This window comes from Gossypium arboreum, chromosome 10 (assembly GCF_025698485.1).
Source record: "Gossypium arboreum isolate Shixiya-1 chromosome 10, ASM2569848v2, whole genome shotgun sequence".
In the NCBI taxonomy this organism is placed as follows: domain Eukaryota; kingdom Viridiplantae; phylum Streptophyta; class Magnoliopsida; order Malvales; family Malvaceae; genus Gossypium; species Gossypium arboreum.
In genome coordinates this window covers 22,426,269-22,448,283 of record NC_069079.1, presented here as the reverse complement: position 1 = coordinate 22,448,283, position 22,015 = coordinate 22,426,269, and the positions used below count along the sequence as shown (strand labels likewise).

General features: G+C 32.1%; 2 protein-coding genes across 8 annotated transcripts; one reads left to right on the top strand and one right to left on the bottom strand.

Moving 5' to 3' along the window:
• The first annotated feature begins 5,912 nt into the window (after positions 1–5,912).
• On the top strand, positions 5,913–11,045 carry LOC108487334 (isocitrate dehydrogenase [NADP]). 3 transcript variants are annotated; one of them, XM_017791647.2, is made up of 16 exons: positions 5,913–6,295; positions 6,407–6,450; positions 6,531–6,640; positions 7,674–7,711; positions 7,854–7,931; positions 8,233–8,286; positions 8,364–8,465; positions 8,568–8,656; positions 8,783–8,886; positions 9,017–9,085; positions 9,167–9,282; positions 9,554–9,588; positions 9,685–9,827; positions 10,066–10,188; positions 10,608–10,726; positions 10,816–11,045. In XM_017791647.2, the coding sequence occupies exons 1-15, from the start codon at positions 6,028–6,030 to the stop codon at positions 10,702–10,704; spliced, it is 1,470 nt and encodes a 489-aa protein (XP_017647136.1). In that variant the 5' UTR covers positions 5,913–6,027; the 3' UTR covers positions 10,705–10,726; positions 10,816–11,045. The 3 variants fall into 3 exon arrangements, 2 of the variants coding, with proteins under 2 accessions (XP_017647136.1, XP_017647135.1); XR_008272157.1 differs by having other exon boundaries at positions 10,066–10,513; positions 10,608–11,045; XM_017791646.2 differs by having other exon boundaries at positions 10,608–11,045.
• Positions 11,046–16,472: 5,427 nt separating this feature from the next.
• On the bottom strand, positions 16,473–20,678 carry LOC108487377 (peptide deformylase 1B, chloroplastic/mitochondrial). Of its 5 annotated transcripts, none has more exons than XM_017791704.2 (7): positions 20,378–20,676; positions 20,145–20,283; positions 19,435–19,627; positions 18,791–18,901; positions 18,020–18,082; positions 17,321–17,441; positions 16,473–16,709 (listed from the first exon to the last, which is right to left on the bottom strand). In XM_017791704.2, exons 1-6 carry the CDS (start codon positions 20,592–20,594, stop codon positions 17,343–17,345), a joined length of 822 nt encoding a protein of 273 aa, XP_017647193.1. In that variant the 5' UTR covers positions 20,595–20,676; the 3' UTR covers positions 16,473–16,709; positions 17,321–17,342. The 5 variants fall into 5 exon arrangements, with proteins under 5 accessions (XP_017647193.1, XP_017647191.1, XP_052875747.1 ...); XM_017791702.2 differs by having other exon boundaries at positions 16,473–16,727; positions 20,378–20,675; XM_017791703.2 differs by lacking the exon at positions 16,473–16,709 and adding an exon at positions 16,737–17,178 and having other exon boundaries at positions 20,378–20,677.
• Positions 20,679–22,015: the final 1,337 nt, after the last annotated feature.

The following is a 22,015-nucleotide window of genomic DNA, read 5'->3' as shown; positions in this document are numbered from 1 at the left end:
CTTAACCCCCTAAGCAATAGGGTAACAAACTGAAGATTATAGATCTTATCTCCCTAAGCAGTAGTGAAGCAGATCAAAGACAGTGAGCCTTAACCCCCTAAGCAGTAGGGTAACAGGCTGAATTCACAGATCTTATCTCCTTGAGCAGTAGTGGAGCAGATCGAAGACGGTGAGCCTTAACCCTTTAAGCAGTAGGGTAACAGGCTGAAAATTACAGATCTTATCTCCCTAAACAGTAGTGGAACAGATCGAAGACGGTGAGCCTTAACCCCCTAAGCAGTAGGGTAACAGGCTGAAAATTACAGATCTTATCTCCCTAAGCAGTAGCGGAGCAGATCGAGAACAGTAAGCCTTATGTCCTTGAGCAGCAGCGGAGCAGGCTGAAGATTACAAATCATATCTCCCTAAACAGTAGCGGAGCAAATTGAAACGAAAGCCCCTATACCCCTGCAGATGCAATGGGTTAAAGCGAGGCTACTTAAAGAAAAGAAGCGCCGAGACTTAGCAGGCCCAAGCAAAATTGGCCATTTTATAGTCTTTGTTCCATTCTCGTTACACGACAATGAGCAAAGAGGGGCAGCTATAATAGGTTAATTTTGGCCTGGGCCCCAAAAAAATAATAACCGAAGCCAAAGGATACAATTGGTCGAAAACAAGCCAAAAAGGACCAAATTGAAAGACAATCATTAAATTGTGGCCAAATAAAAAAGATGGAGAAAGCCAAGGAGTTATCAAAATTTGTTGACTTAGTAAAAGGCTAAAAATAAGAAGATTTGATTTTTATTTTTTTATTTTTATTTTATTTTATTTTATTTTAAAATTAGTTAGGCTATTTTTAGTAAACCCCATGTATATAAATAGGGGTATTTTGTTCTTTGAAGGAGGAGGATTTAGATGAATTACTTTGGGATTCCTACTTCAATTCGGAATTGAATTATTCTCTCTTTTCCTATTTCTATTGGAATTGAATTATTTTCTTTTCTCTTTCAAAAAAAATGGTTTCGACAACAATTATATCATTTCATCAACAATATTATATTTTTTTACAATCTGTTCTTCCATCAATTCATAAGTTTTAATTACGTATTATCATATCACATATATCACAATGATTCATAAATCAACTTATACCTCCTTCTCATATTTTCAATCATTCAAATAATCAAATTCATTCAATTTACTCATTTCAAATAAATCAGACTTTGACAGATACACAGATTTCATCCAAACACACCAGAAATGTCCAACCAAAACACACCAGTATAATCCTCCAAAACACACCAGTATCATATAATCCTCCCAAACACACCAGAATAATATAATCCATCCAAAACACACCAGAATAGCATAGAGTGCCTCTTCGGATAAATCCGAAGGATATAAACATCAGCATCTCCAAATCACATCTCCAAATCCCTTCTCAAAATTATATGGCATGCCAATTATATTTGACATAGTCCGACTAGTTAATAGGGTATTCTTTCACTTCTTTTTTTTTCAATTTCATTTCCATATCAATTTCAATTCCATTTCAATATACAATCAATTCAATATACTTCCAATCTCAATCCACATATAATTCAATACTCATACTTATTCATACTTCATTTGATATATTGATACTTACCTTATAATGTACTTACCTTACATATAAATTTAAATATAACATTTGATAAATAATAGTTTGAGTTATAGTAATACAAATCGTAAATTTTCTCAAGCTACTCCTCGACTATCTTTTCTTTTCCCTTTTGCGTTGACGTCTCGGATTCTTTATTAGCTACCAAAAATTAAAATAATTTACACTATTAATTACAACAGTAGTTTAAATTAAATAATTAAATTCTATTCAATTAATATCCTATTTTCAATTTAATTCTAACTAAACTTACTTATTTTCTTAACTCAATTCATACTTTGTTTCTATTCAAATTCCTTCCATATTCAACTTAGTTATCTAATATTCATAACAAAACCCTAATTTAAAATTTCTTTCAATTTAGTCCTTCTAACACAAAACTTATAGCTTACTTTACAATTTAATCCTTTTACTAATTCTAACTTAGAATTCATTCAATTAAATCCTAATTTATCTTTTTGTTCAACATAAACTATACTTAAAAACTTATGAACTTCCAAACTATTAACTTAATTCTATCAAAATCTTGTTTTAAGACTTCTAAAATATCAAAATTAAAAGAAAACGGCTTGATTAACTTACCTATTAAAGCTTAAAGCTCCGAAACCTTAAATTTTCCTTTTATTTTTCTTTCCTTCTTTCTTTCTCCCTATTCGAATTACTCTTTGTTTCTTTTGTTTTGTTTCTTTATTTATTTTATGCTTTCATCCCTTTTTATTTTGTGTACTTTATTTTATATTTAAGTTAATTTAATAATTATAAAATTCTATTTAATAACAATATAATTAATATATTTGTATACATGTATCTTTGTACATTTGTACACTATCATTACCATCCATTTGTCTTTCTTTTATTTATTTAACAAATAAAAATCTTATAATATCAATATTTAATTAATAAATATCTTTAACTTAAAATTTAAGTAAATACATAATTATAATACAAATGTATATATTCATATTATTACAAATGTCATTATCTAATTTGTTTTTCATACCAAAAATATTATAATTTTAATTATTTATCTAATAAATATCTTTTACTTATTAATAATAAATAATAAATATCTACTTAATAAATAATACTTGTATCACAATTATATTATACATATTATTATACATGTATCATCTCATTATCTTACATTTGTCAACTTATTAATTTATTCACTAATATAATATCAATTAAATAATAATAATCAATAAATATCTTTTACTTTTTATTTAAAAATATACAAATTTTTACAAGTGTATTTTTTGTTATTTTACACATGTATTTAATTATAACCATACAATTGGCATGTTTTAGTTTTTTACTTATTTAAGTTATAAATTAATAATACTATAAATTAACATAATATAATATATATATAATTAAAACAAAAATCTTAGATTTTATTTCCTTTATGCCGCCTCAAATTCCAAATGTGGCTTAATTTTCCTTTTGGTCCTTTTATTTTCTATCAATTTATAATTCAACTTTTACCCTTTATTCAATTTAATCCTCTTTTTTAATTACTCTAAATTAAACCAAATTCACCTAATTAAGATCTAATTAAACACACTACTAGACTTATAATTATTCCTAATAATTATTTACGAACCCGTTTCACTAAGACAGAGGCCCGATAATGTATTTTTCTGATGCCCGTGAATTTTGAATCATTCCAATCCTTGACATCCTAGACTCAAGTCTCATCTCGATTTTTGAAATTTTAAATGTCAGTTTGGTTTTCTTAATGTACGAGCATGTACTGGGACTTTTAAAAGATTGATAATATGTGTTGGTTAATAAGTGAATGCCTATGCTAGTTTTAGTGTATAAATACATATTTGGTATTATGGTTTGCGTTTATTTGAACATAAAAATCAAGTTTGATATTGGGTAATATAATTTTATGCATAATATTTTATTTTAGTAGTGAGATTTTGATTAAGCATTTTTTGGATGGAATTTTTTGTGGTTTAGACATAGATTGATATATTTATTGTGTGCATATATTGTTGAGGTAGTTTTGGAAGTGCCTAGAGCAATGTCCACTGGTTCTCGCAGTGTTCAGCCTTATAACTTGTCATATATGGAATTGATAATTTTTTGCAACAAAATTGTTGGGTTAAGATATTTGCTAATATTTTGGACGTGTGCAAACTCTTCTATGATATCCAAACCTGTCATGAAAATATATTTCGAAGACTGGTTTGAATTGGATCAAGTAAATTGACTTCTTAGTTTAAGCAGATTGACTTGGATCAGGTAACTTCGCAAATCATATTGAAGATATTATTCACGCTGGTTATCTTGCTATTTTGATGAGAAGATTGAGTGTAATTAATTTTTATTATATATTGAAAGGCTTGTAGAGGTAAAAAGGTGTGGAGAATTTTAACATTCATTTTGTTATTTAGAACTTGTTTTTTAGAGTGTATTTTGTAAGTAACCAAGTAAATCAGTAGGTTTTTATCCTAAGTTTTCAGGAAGAAAATTTAGAGGAGAGTGATCATGATCTTAGGTGCAAAAGTGAGGTCGTTAATCTGGTGTTAGTGCTTGTAATAACTTGTAGTATGAGGTGTAAAAATAGTTATTATCTTTCTAGGCAAAGCCTTGCAGACATAAGGAAACTAAACTATGTAAACATATCGAGTGTTTATTATTTTTCTACTCTGTTCTTCACTAGTGTCTGTAGCAATTGTCATTGCTCATAGCACTGCTTCTGATATAGCTCAGTTTCTGCTTGCAATTATCGGTTTTGGAACTAACATGTACTCTTGAGGCATGTTCAAACATGTTTAGGTTCATTTTGAAGCAAGTTAGAATGACTTGAAATGGTATTTTCTGCTTTTGGGCTCAAATCTTGAGACCAAGAAAGTTAAGTCTTTTTTACATATTGGATGAACAAGTATTGATACTTGATTACCAACTTTCAAGACTTGACCCAAAGTATCAAGACTTGTGCACCAAGTTTCAAGAGTGGACAAACAATTTTAAATTTTATGTTTCAGGGGTTATCAATATTGAGACTTGTACCCCAAGTCTAGAGATTTACTATCCTTTTTTTTGTTCTTAAGATCGTTTTCGTCGAGTTATTGCTTGATCATCATCAATGATGCATGACATCTTTGAATTTATGTTTTATTCATGTTAAATATAAATTTTTAATCATGCATAATAAATATTTCGTTTTAAATTTGTTTTGTTTAGGTTACTTCGATAATCAATATGATTTTTATATCCAAATCCACCACCCGAATCAAGTCTAGAGTGTAACATGAAAATTGACATTTTCCACAAACACAACATACTCCCTTCAATTTTTTCTTAGTCCCTTATAATTTCATTGAAGTCCTTGAATCATAGCCACAAACTAGTAATTTACCGTACAAGACTATTGAGTACTTGCCATGAGGAATCTATCATTGCTGCATCACATTCTCCATAAAAGCCCATTATGTGAAATATTTTATTACCACCTTCTAATATATCCATGTTTATGTGATTAGATGAATACAAGCATAGTTGTAAAGCCACATCAACTATCTACACAATCATTAGTCCACTCTTTTGGCCATTACACTCCACTATAAAACAACTTTGCATCCCCCATTTCTTTCCAAGCGAATCAGCGATGGCGTTTTTAAGCTCTGTCTCGCAAAGGAACACAATGTTGGGAACTTGTTATGTAATCCTATTCATAGATTCCGAAGCTTCTTTACAACTATGTCATCGTTCTTTACTTGCAGGTCTCTTGGTATGGTTGTCACATTCAACATGAATCCCTTGTCCAAATTAACACCTTAAAATCGATTTGTCAATCACTTTTTCACCAACTAATTTGATTAAAGACATTCTTAACCATGACTCGTATTGTTGTATCCTCTTCTGATCCTTTTTTTTGCATGATTTAACTTAGCAAATTTCATTACATTCTACATCCATATGATCTACTTTTTCCATAACCATTCATTGACCCAATATTCCAATTGCATTGTCATTTCTTTTAACAAAAACTATCACACCTAGTGATTTGTTATATCCATCTCTATCTTTGATGATATGAATTGATATAGTAATCATCCTAGTCATTAATTACTGCTATATACGTAATTGTTTTTCAATAAGCACGTACAAGTATAGCTATTTTTTTTATTATTTTAGATTTATGATTTATGAGGTTTTTAAAATTGAATTTAATGTTTAAACAAAAACAAAATCATGTCAACAGGTTCAATTGATGGTCAAATTATTTATTTGATTAAAATTAATCTTTATTAATTAAGTAATGGTGTAATTTACACAAAATAGTAGCTGCTTCTTTTGTGAAAGCCAGTAGAACAGGGCAAAACGCTCTCTGTAAAAAGAGAGCGGCGTTTAAAAGCACAGTAAAAGAAGAAATGCTAAAGCAGGCTCTCCGAGTCCGACTCGGTGCTATCTCCTCTTCACCTGCCTCCTCTACCATGTTGTCTTCTTCTTCTTCGATTCTCGCCCTCAGAAGCAACAACCCTGCCTCTCTTCTTCCTTCTAGATTCTTCAGCAATGGAGTTCTCAACAACCAACTCGTTTTCTCGCCTCACTTCCCACGCTCCATTTCCCTTCGGTGTTTCGCTTCTTCCAGTGAATTCGATAAAGTTCAAGTTCTAAATCCGATCGTCGAAATGGACGGTACAACAATCTTATTAAAAAGCCGCCTAATGAGGACTTTATGGATTACATTTTCTTCTTGATCCTTTTTACTATTATTTTTGCTTGATTTTTTTTCTTTTTAATAATTAGGTGATGAAATGACGAGGATTATTTGGAGTTTGATAAAAGACAAAGTATGAATATGAATTTCTTTTCACATTTCCAGAATTATTAATAGCTAGTGGTTAATCAACGCTTGTTTGTTTAATTGCAGCTTATATTCCCTTATTTGAATTTGGACGTGAAATACTTTGATTTAGGGATATTGAATCGTGATGCGACTGATGACAAAGTTACAGTTGAAAGTGCTGAAGCAGCTCTAAAGTGAGTGTCTTTTTTTCCAGGCTTTTTAGACATGAGCTTTGCCATGTTGTTAGAATAATAACCGATGGTTTTTTATGTTGTTATAGTAGTAATTTAGTGTGAATGTCGGGTATGTTCAATTTTTTCTTTAAAAAAAATTATTGTATTATGAGAGACCTTGTAGGTTCATATCCTCATACTATATTACAATATGGGACAAATAGTCAAATACTGTTGTCAATCACGGATATTTCAAGAAAAAAGAAGACAAGATTGGTATTTAGATATTTTGAGGTAATGTATGACAATATATTGGGTATGTAGAATGCTAGAATTGCATTTTTAACATGACTGATAAATGGTATAATATGTTTTTGTTGAGACTGGGTCTGCATTAAGATAGCATTATCATGTCAAGTGAAAGAGAATTTACTGTAAAATATGGTAATACTAATGATTGTGGTTTTGCATTTTGCTGAGTTATACTTATCGGATTGAGTCTGGATGATGGAAGGAGCTTCGCCTGGGGTGAGGTGATCTAAGAGAGAGTTCTTCATAGCTATGTTATTAGGGCTTGGATGTCGGTCTCAAATTGGATATGTGTTAGACTTAGGTATTTTCATTTTTTTCAAGTTTTCCCGTGTATTTAGAGGATTCAGAGCGTCAAATACAGGTGTCAAATACATATATTAAAGAAAAATGAAGAGTTGAAACAACATAGGTTCAGTGGGTTCTTATTTTAGTATTTGATGGAATATTTATTTAACTTTTAGGTCGGGAAGAATAAGATTATCTATCTTTGGAAAGAGGGAGCAATGGAAGGAAATTTTCTAGTATCATGGTTGAGTTGCAAAATAGTACATGTTATGTCTCTCAATCATTAGATCAAAAACCTTTACTTTCCTTAACCCTTTCTTTCCTTCCTATCAAATGGACGCAAAATGTTTTTGCAATGGTTTTAGGAAAATGAAGATTGAAGTTTTCAAGAATGTTATATTTTCTTTATTCACGGCTTGAAACCTGCTGCTGTAAAGAATGTCTTGTTTTCTTTCAGGTATAATGTTGCCATCAAATGTGCCACAATCACTCCTGGTTAGTCATTCTTTTGCTTTTTTATGATTTAAGAGTCTTGCAGATTGATGTGTTTCCTTGTATATAAAGCATCTAAGGTGATTATTTTTTTTAATTCTTCAGCTTTTTATCACACTAAAGTTAGGTTATGTTTATCATGCAGATGAGACAAGAGTAAAAGAATTTGGGCTGAAATCTATGTGGAGAAGTCCTAATGGAACAATTAGAAACATCTTAAACGGTTTGTCTTTCAAAATAATCTCATTGTATTCTCATTTCCGGGATAAATGTTGAATAGTTGGCATCATGCATGAATTGATTTGATTTCCTTTAGTTGTTTAAATAGTATCCTGAAGTTTGAAAGGTTTGTCTTCCATAACCAGTCATTGGTGGATGTGTGCTGAAATAAGATTTTAAATCATCTATCCACTGTATTTAGAACAGATGAATTATGATGCTTAGCTGTAATTCTTCCTCATTTTACTGGTGTCTTTTCCTTGTATATTCAGTCCTTTTAATTGAGGTGTTGCTTCTTTTTGTAGGTACTGTCTTTCGTGAACCTATCCTATGCAGGAATATACCAAGAATTGTTCCTGGTAAGGATTTCTTCAGATTGACAATAATCTGAATTATTTTGGAAAGCTTATGTGAACTTTTTCTCCCTGTTATATAGGTTGGAAGAAACCCATATGCATTGGCAGACATGCCTTTGGTGATCAGTATCGTGCCACTGATACAGTGATTACTGGACCAGGAAAGCTCAAGATGGTTTTTGGTGAGCTGATTAACCTACATGCTTGGCATGGTGCCATTGACTTAGTCTAGAAAAATTTTATTTCTTAAGATTGTAACTGTATTGCCTTCTTTCCATCTTTAGTCCCAGAAGGTGGAGACAAGCCAGTGGAGCTTGATGTCTATAACTTTAAAGGACCTGGTGTAGCACTTGCTATGTATAATGTGGACGAGGTTTGTAAAATTTGTGTTCATTTTTCCAATATGAAAGTAGTGCATGTGTAGATATATATTTACATGTATAAGTTTGCATCCTTTTGATTGATTAATTAATTTAATTGTCATTTTGTGATTGTTCAGTCAATTCGTGCTTTTGCTCAGTCCTCTATGTCATTGGCTTTTTCAAAGAAGTGGCCTCTTTACCTGAGCACAAAAAACACTATTCTAAAGAAGTATGATGGCAGGTGATGTTTTCATTATTCATTTTCCGTTTCCCCTGAATATCCTACAATATTGGACTCTTTATTCAAGGTTACTCTGATTTTTTATTTGCGGAAGAACTGCTGAATTCTTATCTTAGGAAGTTTATTACAGGTTTAAGGACATATTCCAAGAGGTGTATGAACGAAACTGGAAGGACAAGTTTGAAGAAAATTCTATATGGTTTGGTTCTTGCATTCTAGGGAATGTATGCTTAAGTTTTCTGGTTAGATATGTGAAATATTTGATGGATTTTTTGTCTAGGTATGAACATCGACTGATTGATGACATGGTGGCGTATGCCGTAAAAAGTGAAGGGGGATATGTTTGGGCATGTAAAAATTATGATGGAGATGTCCAAAGTGATCTACTTGCTCAAGGTGCTATTTATGTTGAAAGCTTTTTATCATATATGACAAGCATGCGCACACACGCACACACAAAAAAATTAAAAGGGATAGTAATAATTTACTTCTATGGATTGTCCATTAATATAATAAATCATATTTTCTTTTTCTGTTTTTGAAATGCCTTCCGATAAAAATGGATATAGTCTTTGTGTTAATGAGGTTAATCATTTACAAATCAGCGCTCGAGTTTGAAACAATCTTTTTTTTTTCTGGAGTCTAAACGCATTTTTGCTATATGCAGGATTTGGTTCTTTGGGCCTGATGACTTCTGTGTTGGTTTGTATCAATTGACTTCGTTTCTCATCTTTCTGTATTAGCTTCTTCATTTTGGCCATTGAATGTTGCAAATCTTTGTAATCACTAATTCCACAGCTGTCGTCTGATGGGAAGACACTAGAAGCTGAGGCAGCTCATGGGACTGTAACACGACATTTCAGGCTACATCAAAAGGGACAAGAAACCAGTACAAACAGCATTGCTTCCATATTTGCATGGACAAGAGGGTTGGAGCACAGGTATTTTATATTTCTTATGCTTTCAAGGAAACTGATTCAGCTTCCTCTTGGAATTCTTTTATCTGTATTTGTTCCAACTGAACTCCTTGTTTCTTTTCCTTTATTTTACATAAAGGTTTTGGGAAAGAAACATATGAGTGCCTTCAATTGATTTATCCTAGTTTTTGTCTAAGTATTATTATCATTATTGGAATTAGTTTTTTTATTTTTTTTTAACTTCCATGTAATTCCCATGCAGAGCTAAACTAGATAAAAATGAAAGGTTGCTGGACTTTGTTCAGAAGTTAGAAGCTGCTTGCATCGAGACAGTTGAGGCAGGAAAAATGACGAAGGATCTTGCCATTTTAACCCATGGACCCAAGTATGTTACTCTCGTTGTATGATTTTTCCATTGCTGATGTTTCTTATTTTGAACTTCTATGTTACTTAGTCTCAGGTGTAACTGAGTGTTGAATACGGATATGTGTCGAACACTGGCTTTTTCAATTTTGTTATAAGTTTTCCATGTATTGGAATGATATTTGGGGGGTCATCTCCCATACCCTTGTCCAAATATGCATCTGACATGGGTGTCAAACATGAGTACTCCAAGAAAAATGAAGATTTAGAATAATATAGGTGAATTTCACCCCCATAATCTGATCTTTCGTCAGATGGTTCTTCCTTACCTGCACCAGCCACTTTATGTATGTCTTCTTTAAAAGGTTATATGTCTGTTAACATTTAGTGACCCAAAAATAACGTATGACCTTATAGTTAACTCGGTACTTATGAATTCAGGGTAACTAGAGAGTTTTACTTGAACACGGAAGAATTCATTGATGCTGTTGCAGTAAATCTTGACTTGAAGCTTCGGGAACCAGCTTTGTGCAAGTAGACACTTACATTAAGTTGCTCAGGTAATTTCCAACATTTGAAGACATTTTTTATGGCGCATGACAAGGCATAAACCACAAACTGAATGTTGAACCTATTTTTCAAATGCCAGAAGGACTTTGGAATCAATTGGATGTACATTTTTATGAAACTGGTACATTTTGTAGTCTCCAGCTATATGTTAGCTAGAGTCGGGGGTGGCTGTAGGATATAAACATGCATCAATGCATCTTCATTTTTCCTTTAAAAAGGGATTTTATATTTGATGTCCTCACTTATGTCAAATAAGTATATCTAAAAAAATAATAATAAAGAACCCGGATAACATGGGTCTCCTTTTTACATGGATGGTGAAAATTTTGTATCTTTATGTCGTGTAAGCTGTCCTACTTTTGGTCTGTTTATTATTGTGGATGTTATATGCGCGAGAGATAAGGTATTATAGATTGGGTCAGGCTTATGTATAATATTGATATTATTAATGGTTATTTAAGTCGGACTTGGTTTAAAATATGAGCTTCACAGCTCTTATTTGTATGTAGCTAAATCAAGCCACTTATGTTCATTATATATTTGTTGGAAGGCTTGGCTCTTTTTTAGTTGGGCTTAAGTTTTTTTTGCTTTTATCCGTTTTTCTCGAGTATTTTTGTTTAAAACTTCGCTTGGATGGATAGTTTGGGTCATGAATAAGTTTTACTTAGTAATGGTTACGGTTGGGGTGTGGCGGATTTTTGTCTGCCCCCATCTCGACCCGAAGTTCTACTCCTGTCCTCCGACTCTGACATTAAAAAAAAAACGATTTCAACCTGACCTGAAATTTATTTCATTTTATTGCTTCAAATTAACCAAATCTTTCGTTATATTCTGATATCCTGATTCGACTCCAAAATTTTATTAAAAATTTAATTCTGACCTGACAAATTTTTATGTGCTTACATGATAATATATTAGTTGCTTTGCTAAATCTGAATCTATTGAGATTTATATCAAAACTTTGGAGCCATTATTTGAGAAAGTAATAGTGCGGTAGATGAATTTGTATAATACGTTTAAAGCTATTTACTTGGGTACTGTAGTGGGCCAAATTTGTCCGGCCCATGCAAACACAAAACAAACCAAAAAATAAACCAAAAGCCATAAACATAAAATAAATAAAATTATAACAGTCCATTAATTAATGTCTTTTTACAAACCAAATCATTACATAGCCCAAACTCAATTACATAATCTAGACTTAAAATTAAAACCCAAGGCCCAAGTTACAAGCCCAATGACTAAACCTATACTTGACCCAAAAATAGGCCCAATAAGCCCAAATGCCTAAACAAAGAAACCCTAGGGTTTCTTCCTCACATTTGCGCCGCAATCGCAGACGAGCCCCAGCCCTCGCGCCGTACGACCGCCTTCAACACCTCCGTACGCCCCACGTCGAGTGCCACATATCCCCACAGCTGGCTCTGTACCTCCGTACCTGCAAACAAACGAGGCAGAACAGCAGCGAATGCAAACAAAAAGAGAAATATTGTATTTTTTATTTGGATTTTCCTTTTTTCTTCGGCTATAAAGCCGAAACTTTAATCCTTGTAACCGGTTACCAAAAAAAACACAAAAAAGGGGGCAATATACGCAGAATAGCAATCGATTACAGAAAAGTTGAACATTCTTCAAAGGTGGTTCCCTTTTTTTACACCTCCGTTTTCCTTTTTCATTTTGAAATCAGTAACAAAAAAGAAAACAAAAGAGAGTCTACCTGACGAGCCGGCCATCGTTTCCCTTTCGCTTCGTCAAAATCGAAGTCCAAACGGGGTCTTAAGGCCGAAAGCCCCTTTGTTGAGTCCCGGTACTAATTGCCTTCCTTGGTGGCGCATTAGTGCTGAGAGGAGCACTTGGGGGCTGATTGAGCAGCAAACGAGGGAAAGGGCTAGGGTTCGGCGAATGACTCAGTTTTCTGGCCTTTTAAAGGGTTAAATGCGACGCCGTTTCAAGCCTATTTCAACGGCTCAAAAACGATGTCGTCTGGAGGAGCCCCGACCTGATCCGTTTAGCTGCCCCGATGACCCGCGCGTTTTCGCGACGAGGGTCTATTTGCAGCATCGGTCCCTCCCTGTTGCACCGTGTTTCATTTGACTCTCCTTTGTATTTCTTTTTTTATTAATTTAGACATGTAGTTTTCACACGTTTGCAAATAGATCCGCGCTTAAACGCAACATTTGGGATCTAGTATATTGCCAGTCTTTGTCCCTAGCTGTTTTCGTGCATCGATCATTGGTCCTTTTGTTGTTATATTCTGTTTTCAAATTATCCCTCTCATTTTGGATTGATTTTAATTGAACCCCTTTTAGTTTATAACTGTTATTCTTGACTGCTTATTTATACGATTGTTTCACAGTTTCTTTTATTATGTTAATATTTTATTTTATTTCCTATATACATATATATTATAATAAAGTTAAGTTATTTTCATACATATAATTTTTTGGTATTATTCTAACCATATATTTTAGCATATTTTTGCCATTCTAATGTGTTTTGCATATGTGTTCTACTTAAATTATTTTCATACTTGCTTATATCAGTAAATATGTTGGATTTACATACGTCATTTAGTCTTATACATGTTATCATCTCTACGTTATTTTACATACACTTACTTTAAAACTTACTTTAAAATTTATATATATATATATATATATATATATATATATATATTGACACACTTGTTACCTTAATAGATTTTATTTAAAATACTCTTTGCTTTATGTTTCTTTTATTCTCTTTATATATGAAATTATTTTTAAAACTTCCTTTTGTGATTTTAAAATTATTATTTTTGAATATTTTTATATCATATTACTTATGTGTTCTATATATCCTATTATTTAAATATTTTGATATAAGGATATGTATGGTTTTTAAACCAATTTAAAATTATATATATGTTATTATTAATCTCATTCTTTTATAAATTTATATGTACATTTTCAAAATCTATTTTGGGCCTTATGTTTTGTCATGTATTTTTGTATCATATATTTTTTGTACCATCATATATTTTATTAACTTCTAAATGAATTTATTTAAAACACTTTACATGCAGTTTGACTCAAATTTCCATTTTATAATATCTATTTCAAAAATTATATATCTATCTCTAGTTTTTCGTTATACATATGTATAAATTTGTCAACCTATATTTTATGGGTCCATTTATTCGCCTTCATTTTAAAATAGTTTTATACCATATTACGTCTTTGATTCGCATCTTGTTTGTGTATCTAATATTAATCATGTTATTTCTCATGCATGTTATTGTTGCATTATTTATTTATTCATTGTTTCACAGTAATTATTCTCCATGCATTATTGCAATCGGATTATACTTTTAGGTTAGCTATTTTCAACTATATATAACACCCCATATCGTCGTTTTCCACGTGATTTTTGAAATGTGGTTTTATAAAATACAAATTCTTAAGATCGACTCCGTTTTTATCTCAAGTCAAATTAATACTTTTAAGCTGGTTTTATAAGTATTCATTTAAAAATTCTTTAAAATGAAGACGAGATCCGATATTTGGCTATTCGCGGAATAGTGCCCTAACGTGTTGGGTTGGAATTTCGCGTTTTCTCAAAATAATTGAATATCCCTTCAGGATTTCACTCATGCCTTTTAAAAATTCTTTAAAACGAAGGCAATATTCGACGTTTGACAATTCGAGAATCATGCCCTATTGTGCTGGGTTGTGATCTCTCGCTTGCTCAAAACAATCGAATATTCCTTTATATTCTCACTCATGTGTATTAAAAATACTTTAAAACGAAGATGATGTTCAATGTTGGCGATTTGAGAATCGAGCCCTATCGTGCTGGGTTGCGCTTTTTCATTTGTTCAAAATAATCGAATATCTCTTCGGAATTTCACACGTATTTTCTAAGGTAAGGTGATGGTCAATGTTTGGAAATTCGAGGAATCGTACCCTACTGTGCTAGGTCTCGGTTTTTCATTGGACCAAATAGTTGGGCATCCTTTTATAATACTCGAATTATAAACTTTCGGACATCGAAACAAGAAGATCTTGGCAACCAACTCGGGTTACTCAAATGTTATAAAACAGAACCACATTTCAAAAACTTTTTCTAATTTTAGACATAAGGACAGTATTTAATCGACTCGGTACCAATTTTGGGCGTAGTGAGGGTGCTAATCCTTCCTCATGCATAACACTCCCGAACTCGTTTTCTCAAAAGTTCGTAGACCAAAACCGTTGTTTTAACAAACCAAAAAAGTTTTATTAAAATAACCTCATTTTTAGGTGATCCGACCACACCAAAACAAAAAGATCGGTGGCGACTCCATACTTCTGTTTTTCAAAAGTCGATTCCCCCGTATTTTCATTAAATTTAAAACCATAAAGTTATAAAATTTTCAAAAAGGGATGGTTTCGACAGGTACAGTAGACGAGTTTATACAATGGCTCCATGTAAATAGCGCTAGGCAAATACAATATTGATATCTATAAATGGCCACATACGAATCATTTGGTTCATTTCTACGAGTTTATGCCCCTTTCAAGGGTCCAATTTTGCAATTTCAAATTTCAACTAGCATCGCTAACAACCACCACCAGAAATCAGTTAGGTACACAAAGTTCTAGTCTTTAAAATAATTTAGGGGATAAATCATAAATAAATAAATAAGTGTAATTTTGGAAATTTCTTGGGGCAGGTGGATTTACTCTAAACCTAAATACTTGACCCGACAATTTTTAAAAACAAAATTAGCTTCATCTCTCCCAAATCGGATTTTTAAAAAAATTTTAAATTTTAATTTGATTGAGTCGGATTGGATCGAAATCTGTCGGTTTCAGGTTGTTTCCCATCCTTAGTTTAACTTAAAGGTTAAACAAGTTTTCTTGCCTTCTCATTAGTTCTATTCTTGAATAGGCTTATTCATGCATCAAGAATTGAATTAAATGTTTTTAAGTGTTGGGTGCTGCTTAGCCATTTTTCGAGCGCATAAACCATGTTACTTTACTTGGATCAAGTTTTGGTGTAATTGAAGGGCTTGAAATTTGAGATATCATTTCCTAGAGTTTTTTCCAATATACTTTTGTTTTTTTTTTCGTTTTTAAAAGCAATGGAAGATAATTTTAATTTAAGATTTAGGATTTTAAAACTCTTTACTAACGACTGCGAGAGGCGGGAAGACCGGTGGAGGACCAAAGCCTCGGGAATGCATGTTTTATCTGATACCTCTATATTCGTATATTTTAAATATAATATAAAAGTTATAAACTTCAATAAAATGCGCGTATAACTGCAACTTCAATCCTTCTCAAATATTATTAATGATTGGTTTAACTTTTTTTTTAAGAATTGCATTTTAATCCTCTAAAATGTTGAAAAATTCAATTTAAATCATTTCAATACAAAAATTTCAACCCATTTCATGTTTATTAAATTATTTTAATCTATACTATTATTTTAAGCGTTTGATTAAGTTGATATCACAAATCAACCGAACACTAATTCAATTAAAAAATTATGAAAATATCTTGTAATAATTAAAACAAATCATATTATTCAATGATACTTTTACCTTTTATTTTAACAAAAATCAATAAAATAAATATATACATATAATGAAATTTAAACTTACATTAATTAAATTTGTAAAACCTATATTTATCATTAAACTAAAACTTCATTTCAATTTGTTCAATATATTTATATTTTAATATGCACAATTAATGATAACATGATAAACAATTATAAATCATTTAGTATTATTATAAATATGATGTATTTATGGGTTTTTCTTTTTTTCATATCGTTGTTCTAAATATTTGATTCACATAATATTTTTATATCTTGTCCAAAATTGTACAATGCTTGAGCCCAAAATCGCCAACTATCCTATAGAGTAAGCAGTTGGAGCTCTTAGTTGACCCTTTAGTGCCATGTTTCAGGTGCTGCTAATCATATCTCTCCCCAAAAAGACAAAATCTGAAAGAAGATTACACACTGCAAATATGACGAGGAAACAACTAATAATACATCAAAATTTATATAAATATGGTTATGATAGGAAAAAAGAATATAATGCAATGCCTAAAAAAAATAAAAAGAAACGAGGATGTATGGAGACCTTTTTTTTTTCCCCAATTCTCAATTAACAAGCCAAGAAGAGTAATTTCTTGGTATTTGCTAAATCATTAACTGAACCTAAAAATTCAATGGTTTTCATATTTAAGCTAACAAACTCCATTTGCACTTCAGCTTCAACACCATCATTTTGCTGCGTTACGTAGACTAATAAGCACCTTAACACACAACATATACTAAAGATTAAAGGTAAGATAAGATGACAACAAAACTATGATAGTTTCGACTTTTCATTTTTCTTGAAGTGCTTGTGATCGATACCCGTGTCCATGGTGTGTCCAAATATGAGTGTGAGGATATGATTCTCCAACTACATGTAAATCGTGGGGAAAAAATTAACATACTTGTGTTGGATATATACTCATACTTGACCACTCAGATCTGAGTCCAAGTAACCTAACAACAAAATCTGATCAAAGGTTTTATTATTTTCTGTTTAATATGAAACTTACATGACTGGTGAGAGCAGATTCATTATTTTCCAAAACCAACACCGGCTTTCTTCCTTTTTCGAGTTTCTACCTTTTCAGGGCTGGGGAGTCCAGTCTTATTTTCATATTTCTTTTCTAATTCCTGCAGATTAGATCAGTATCATCCAACAGGTCTCAAAGAAGTTTAATCTTGAAGGTCATGGTTAGATAATATTATGATATAATTTTATTCCGAATCTTCATTTTCCTTGCAGTACCAACACCGTATCCAACATATATCAAGGCATAAGTATATGGATATAACTCCTTGACAACCCTCTAAATACATGGAAAAACTTAGAAAGAAAGAAATATAATCAAGTGAACCTGTATCAAACACTCTCACACGAATATATAAAAGGTCATACTAAGACAAAAAAAGGTGTGAAATCTAATAGTTTATTCTTCATAACATATCTTTAGGGTAACAGAACAACCAATACAAGTGAGAAAGGACAGTCTTCAGGGTCATGCTATTTGTTCTACTCTTCATTTTACTTTTAAGTCTCCGTGTCGACACATAAAACAAAAGGTATGGGATAAAACCCTTTAAAACTCCTCTAATAACATTAAAGAACAAAAGGAAGAAATGAATGTCTTTTCCAAACACAAACCCTATCAAAGACTCACGTCTAAATCCGAGTAATAATTTTTTTTATTAATATAGAAGTTTGTACTAACCTCTAACTGTTTGCGAATGCCGTCAAGAACTTCGTCAGTCATTCTGTCAAAAAACAAAATCCCCTGCAAATGCAAGAGTCAAGGAATTTAGTGATAGTTTAAAAAATAATTCAAATACAACATGAATATTCCAAAATCTTTTTAATACGAATTATTAACAGGTAAAAATTTAGAGCATACTGAAATACTTAAACATGATTATCAAACGGACACCAACTCAGTTTGGAAATGATTAAAAGCCAATTACTTTTACAAAGTAACAAATATCAATATGAGGATGCTTTAGGCTTTTTTATTTTAATATAAAATATTTTTATAGTGGGATCTGAACCTAGTAAACTATAATCTCCAGAGCTTCATTCAACCAAAGCCTTATTTGATTTTTAAATAAATTTTCTTTAAATATACTTTTACACATTAGTTTTTTCCCCACATCTAGTATATAGAAAACACAATACGAGAGGGTAAAATACAAGAACATACCATTACAACATTACCAATACAACTGCTGCTAGAACTAGGTTTTGATAGGCTTTAACTCTAGGATTTTGAGACAAGGCTTGGCTACTACAGAATTTTGGGGGTAAAGGCCGATGTACTCAGAAGTCAGGAACAAACACGAGATAGCAAGAAAGTTAATTAACAGCCTTGTCTTAGTTTATGCACATTCTTACCTTAAGAACAATATAAAACTAAACAAGATCTATCTCCTTAGACTAGCACTTGACAAATTAAGAACAATATAATCACCAATCACACAAAAGGAAGAACCTGAAGATGGTCAAATTCATGTTGAAAAACCCGTGCCGGAAGCTCTGATAAATCAATTGTAAACCTCGCACCACTAATATCTTGTGCATCAATCTTTACAGATTCTGGCCTCTGAAAGCAGAAAAAAGAAAAGAAATACGAGTAAAGGCAAGTGAGCAAAAAGACAATATTATATAGAAGTATATATGAACGGTGTTGTCAATGGTGCACGGCACACTCTAGACCCGACAACTTTTATATTGCCCAAAGTGCAGGGTGCAAAAACAGCACTAGACTGAATGAAATATGGAGCAATACCTATGTCCGTATTTTTTCAATGTGTGTATCTAATATAAATAATAAGGTATAATCATGATAACAAACATTAAAGAGTGGTCCATGCAATTTTTTTTCTTTTGACCAATAAATTCTCTTCCTTATGGTCTCACATCAAGTGTTTAATATTCAAATATTGAAAGGCAAAGAGTATTAAAGATTTTGCCCATTGCCTAACCAAAAACCAGACCTAGGCGCACCAGGCATGCACCTAATCAAACATACCTCTGAAAGGGTCTGAGGCACTTCTGCTGTTTGACGCTAAGGCCTTGACAATAATGCATATGCAATGAAACAAGAGAGTAAACAGAAGCAGGTGCTGCAAGTACCTGAACATCAGCATAGATTCTTGGAAAAGATAAGCAGCCTTCATTAAACAGCACCATCTTCTTTGAATATTTCGCAACTCTCGGATTTACAAGAACAATTTCTTGCCCTTCACCTCGCTCGCCAACGGGATCAAACACCATCAGTTGGACATTAATTCCTACTTGTGGAGCTGAGAGACCAATGCCATCAGTTCTGTTACAACAAATGAAAGCCAACCAATTTTCACACTAAAATTGCATGAATTCTTTAAACACTTAAGTTTTACATTTTTTCCTACTATAAAGATCAACGCGCTAAAACCCTTATACTGCCTCCACTGCAAGCCACCAAAAATGTTTGCTTGAGTGAAATAAATAAATATATGTAGGTTGAGATATATAATTATGATAAATAACTCTAAAGAGTGATGCCTTTCTTATCAGTGAATGTGTATATCTAATCAAAAAACTAAAAATAAGAAGAAAACAATTAAATAGAATTTAAATGAGACGACTTTATTTTAAAATTTACAAAATTAAAAAAAAATGCCCGAGCGCATTGTACTTTTGTTGGAACAGCAACGGTTGAAGGATGTAGATTTAAGTACCCTTAAACATGTATTAAGCTCCTATTTAAGGGTTTGGGATTTTAGATTTGGATTAGTCATTATTTTTGCCAATAATTACAAGTAATAGCCAAAAGAAAATAAATAAATAAATAAAAATCTTACTTGTACATAACGTCGAACATCTCATCGACAAGTTTCTTCAAATTCTCATCAAACGTGTCTATTCGTTTATTTCTCTTCCGCAATATGGGGTCCGGATACTCCACTATTTTCAGCGGCGGCTCAAACTGGAGATCCTCCGCTTCGAAATAAAACAAAACAAAACAAAACAAAATATGTAACTTTACAAGCGTAAATTACAAAGAAAACCCGGTTCTTATCGACGCTTTACTTACCAGAAGAAATTTTGTGGTCTTTGGAAGAGAAACCTCGCTTGGCTTGTGCGTGGACCGGAGTTAGAAGAGGATTGGTTTGGTTTACCGAGGAAGTGAACCGAGCAGGTGAAGTGAAAATGTTGAACCGGTGAAGTAAGGCGGTGGGGTGGTGCAGAATGGGAAGGATAACGCGTGTTAGAGACGAAGAGTGGAGGTGGAGCCAACTCGCGCAAGCCATTGAACTGTGAAGATTTTCGGAAAAAGATCACTGTCGTAGAAATAAAAACCTTTTGTGTATGTTCCGAAACATTTTGGATTTTTTGCGTTTTACTCCTTCTGAATTTTCTTTTTCCTGATTTTTGTGCTTAGACATAGAGGTGATCATGGGCCGGGTCGGGCCGGGTTTGGGTTGGGCCCATACAAATTTTTAGGACTGTCTACTAGGCCCGGGCCTGGCCCGGCCCGAAATATAGGCCTAAAATTTTGCCCAAGCCCGGCCCGAAATAAAATTACTAAGCTTCGAGTTCTGGCCTACTGCCCATATTAATTTTTTTATTTCATTAAATAAAAAATTTAAAAATATAATAAATCAAATATATTTAAAAACATAAAAATAAATATTAAAACAAATAAAAATAATACTAAAACAATTCTTAAAACAATACACAAATTAATAATATAATAAAAATGGTTATATTAAAATTTAAAATAATTAAAAATAAAATAAAATAAATATATATTAATATATAATTGGGCGGGCGGGCCAAAAAAACTCTTACGAGGCCTGCCCGCTTTCTAAACGGCCTCTTTTTTTGCCCAAGCCCATTTTTTGGCCTATATTTTTACCCAAACCCTCCCATTTTTCAAGCGAGCCTTGGTGGGGCAGCAGCCCAGCCCATGATCAGCTCTACTTAGACATAGGTTATTGTACTATTAAAAAAAAAAGGAGTAAACTGCACCATTGGTCACTAAGCTAGGGGTAAGTTTTTATTTTGATCACTTAACTAAAAAAGTTACAACTTGATCATCAAACTATTCAAAAGTTTTCATTTGAGTCACTTGGTTGTTAAAATCAATATTATATGGTTTTCTCTATTCACATGATCTACACCAACTGAAAGCTCTCTCCCTTCTTCTCTTTTATAGTTCATTTTTTTTCATGAATCAGCTTAAGAGATCACAAATTCGTAAACCAAAATTCAAACAACTTTTTTTTCGACACTAACCGTTAGATCGACTTGAATCTATGGTATGCTCTTCTACTTGTCAATAGGTATTGATCCACTGTACTGATTATCGAATTATCACTTGGAGCTCGCTAGCGGAACTTATTCTAAAAAAAAACACTTAACAACTTAGTGACTAAAATGAAAATTTTTGAATAGTCTAGTGACCAAAATGTAGCTTTTTTTAGTTAAGTAACTAAAACGAAAACTTCCGGTAATTTAGTGACTAATGGTGTAGTTTACCCAATAAAAAAATATGCATAATATTAATTGATAAAAATATCAACATTGTGATTAATTATCTTTAATTAGTCACTGTTTAACAAAAACAGAGATTAATCTGCTTTATTTTCTAAAGAAACTAATTTACTCAATATAAAAATTAAAAAAGGCGAGGGACCACCTTTTAATTATTTCTTTAACACTATAGTTT

What these genes read in the sequence shown, in the direction of transcription:
- LOC108487334 (XM_017791647.2), top strand. Translation starts at nt 6,028, where the DNA reads ATGCTAAAGCAGGCTCTCCGAGTCCGACTCGGTGCTATCTCCTCTTCA. An exon ending in AGTGCTGAAGCAGCTCTAAA is followed by an intron (nt 6,641 to 7,673) that starts GTGAGTGTCTTT and finishes GTTTTCTTTCAG; the next exon opens with GTATAATGTTGCCATCAAAT. An exon ending in CTATGTATAATGTGGACGAG is followed by an intron (nt 8,657 to 8,782) that starts GTTTGTAAAATT and finishes GTGATTGTTCAG; the next exon opens with TCAATTCGTGCTTTTGCTCA.
- LOC108487377 (XM_017791703.2), bottom strand. Translation starts at nt 20,594, where the DNA reads ATGGCTTGCGCGAGTTGGCTCCACCTCCACTCTTCGTCTCTAACACGC. An exon ending in AGACCACAAAATTTCTTCTG is followed by an intron (nt 20,284 to 20,377) that starts GTAAGTAAAGCG and finishes TTTATTTCGAAG; the next exon opens with CGGAGGATCTCCAGTTTGAG. An exon ending in GAATCTATGCTGATGTTCAG is followed by an intron (nt 18,902 to 19,434) that starts GTACTTGCAGCA and finishes TTCTGCTTTCAG; the next exon opens with AGGCCAGAATCTGTAAAGAT.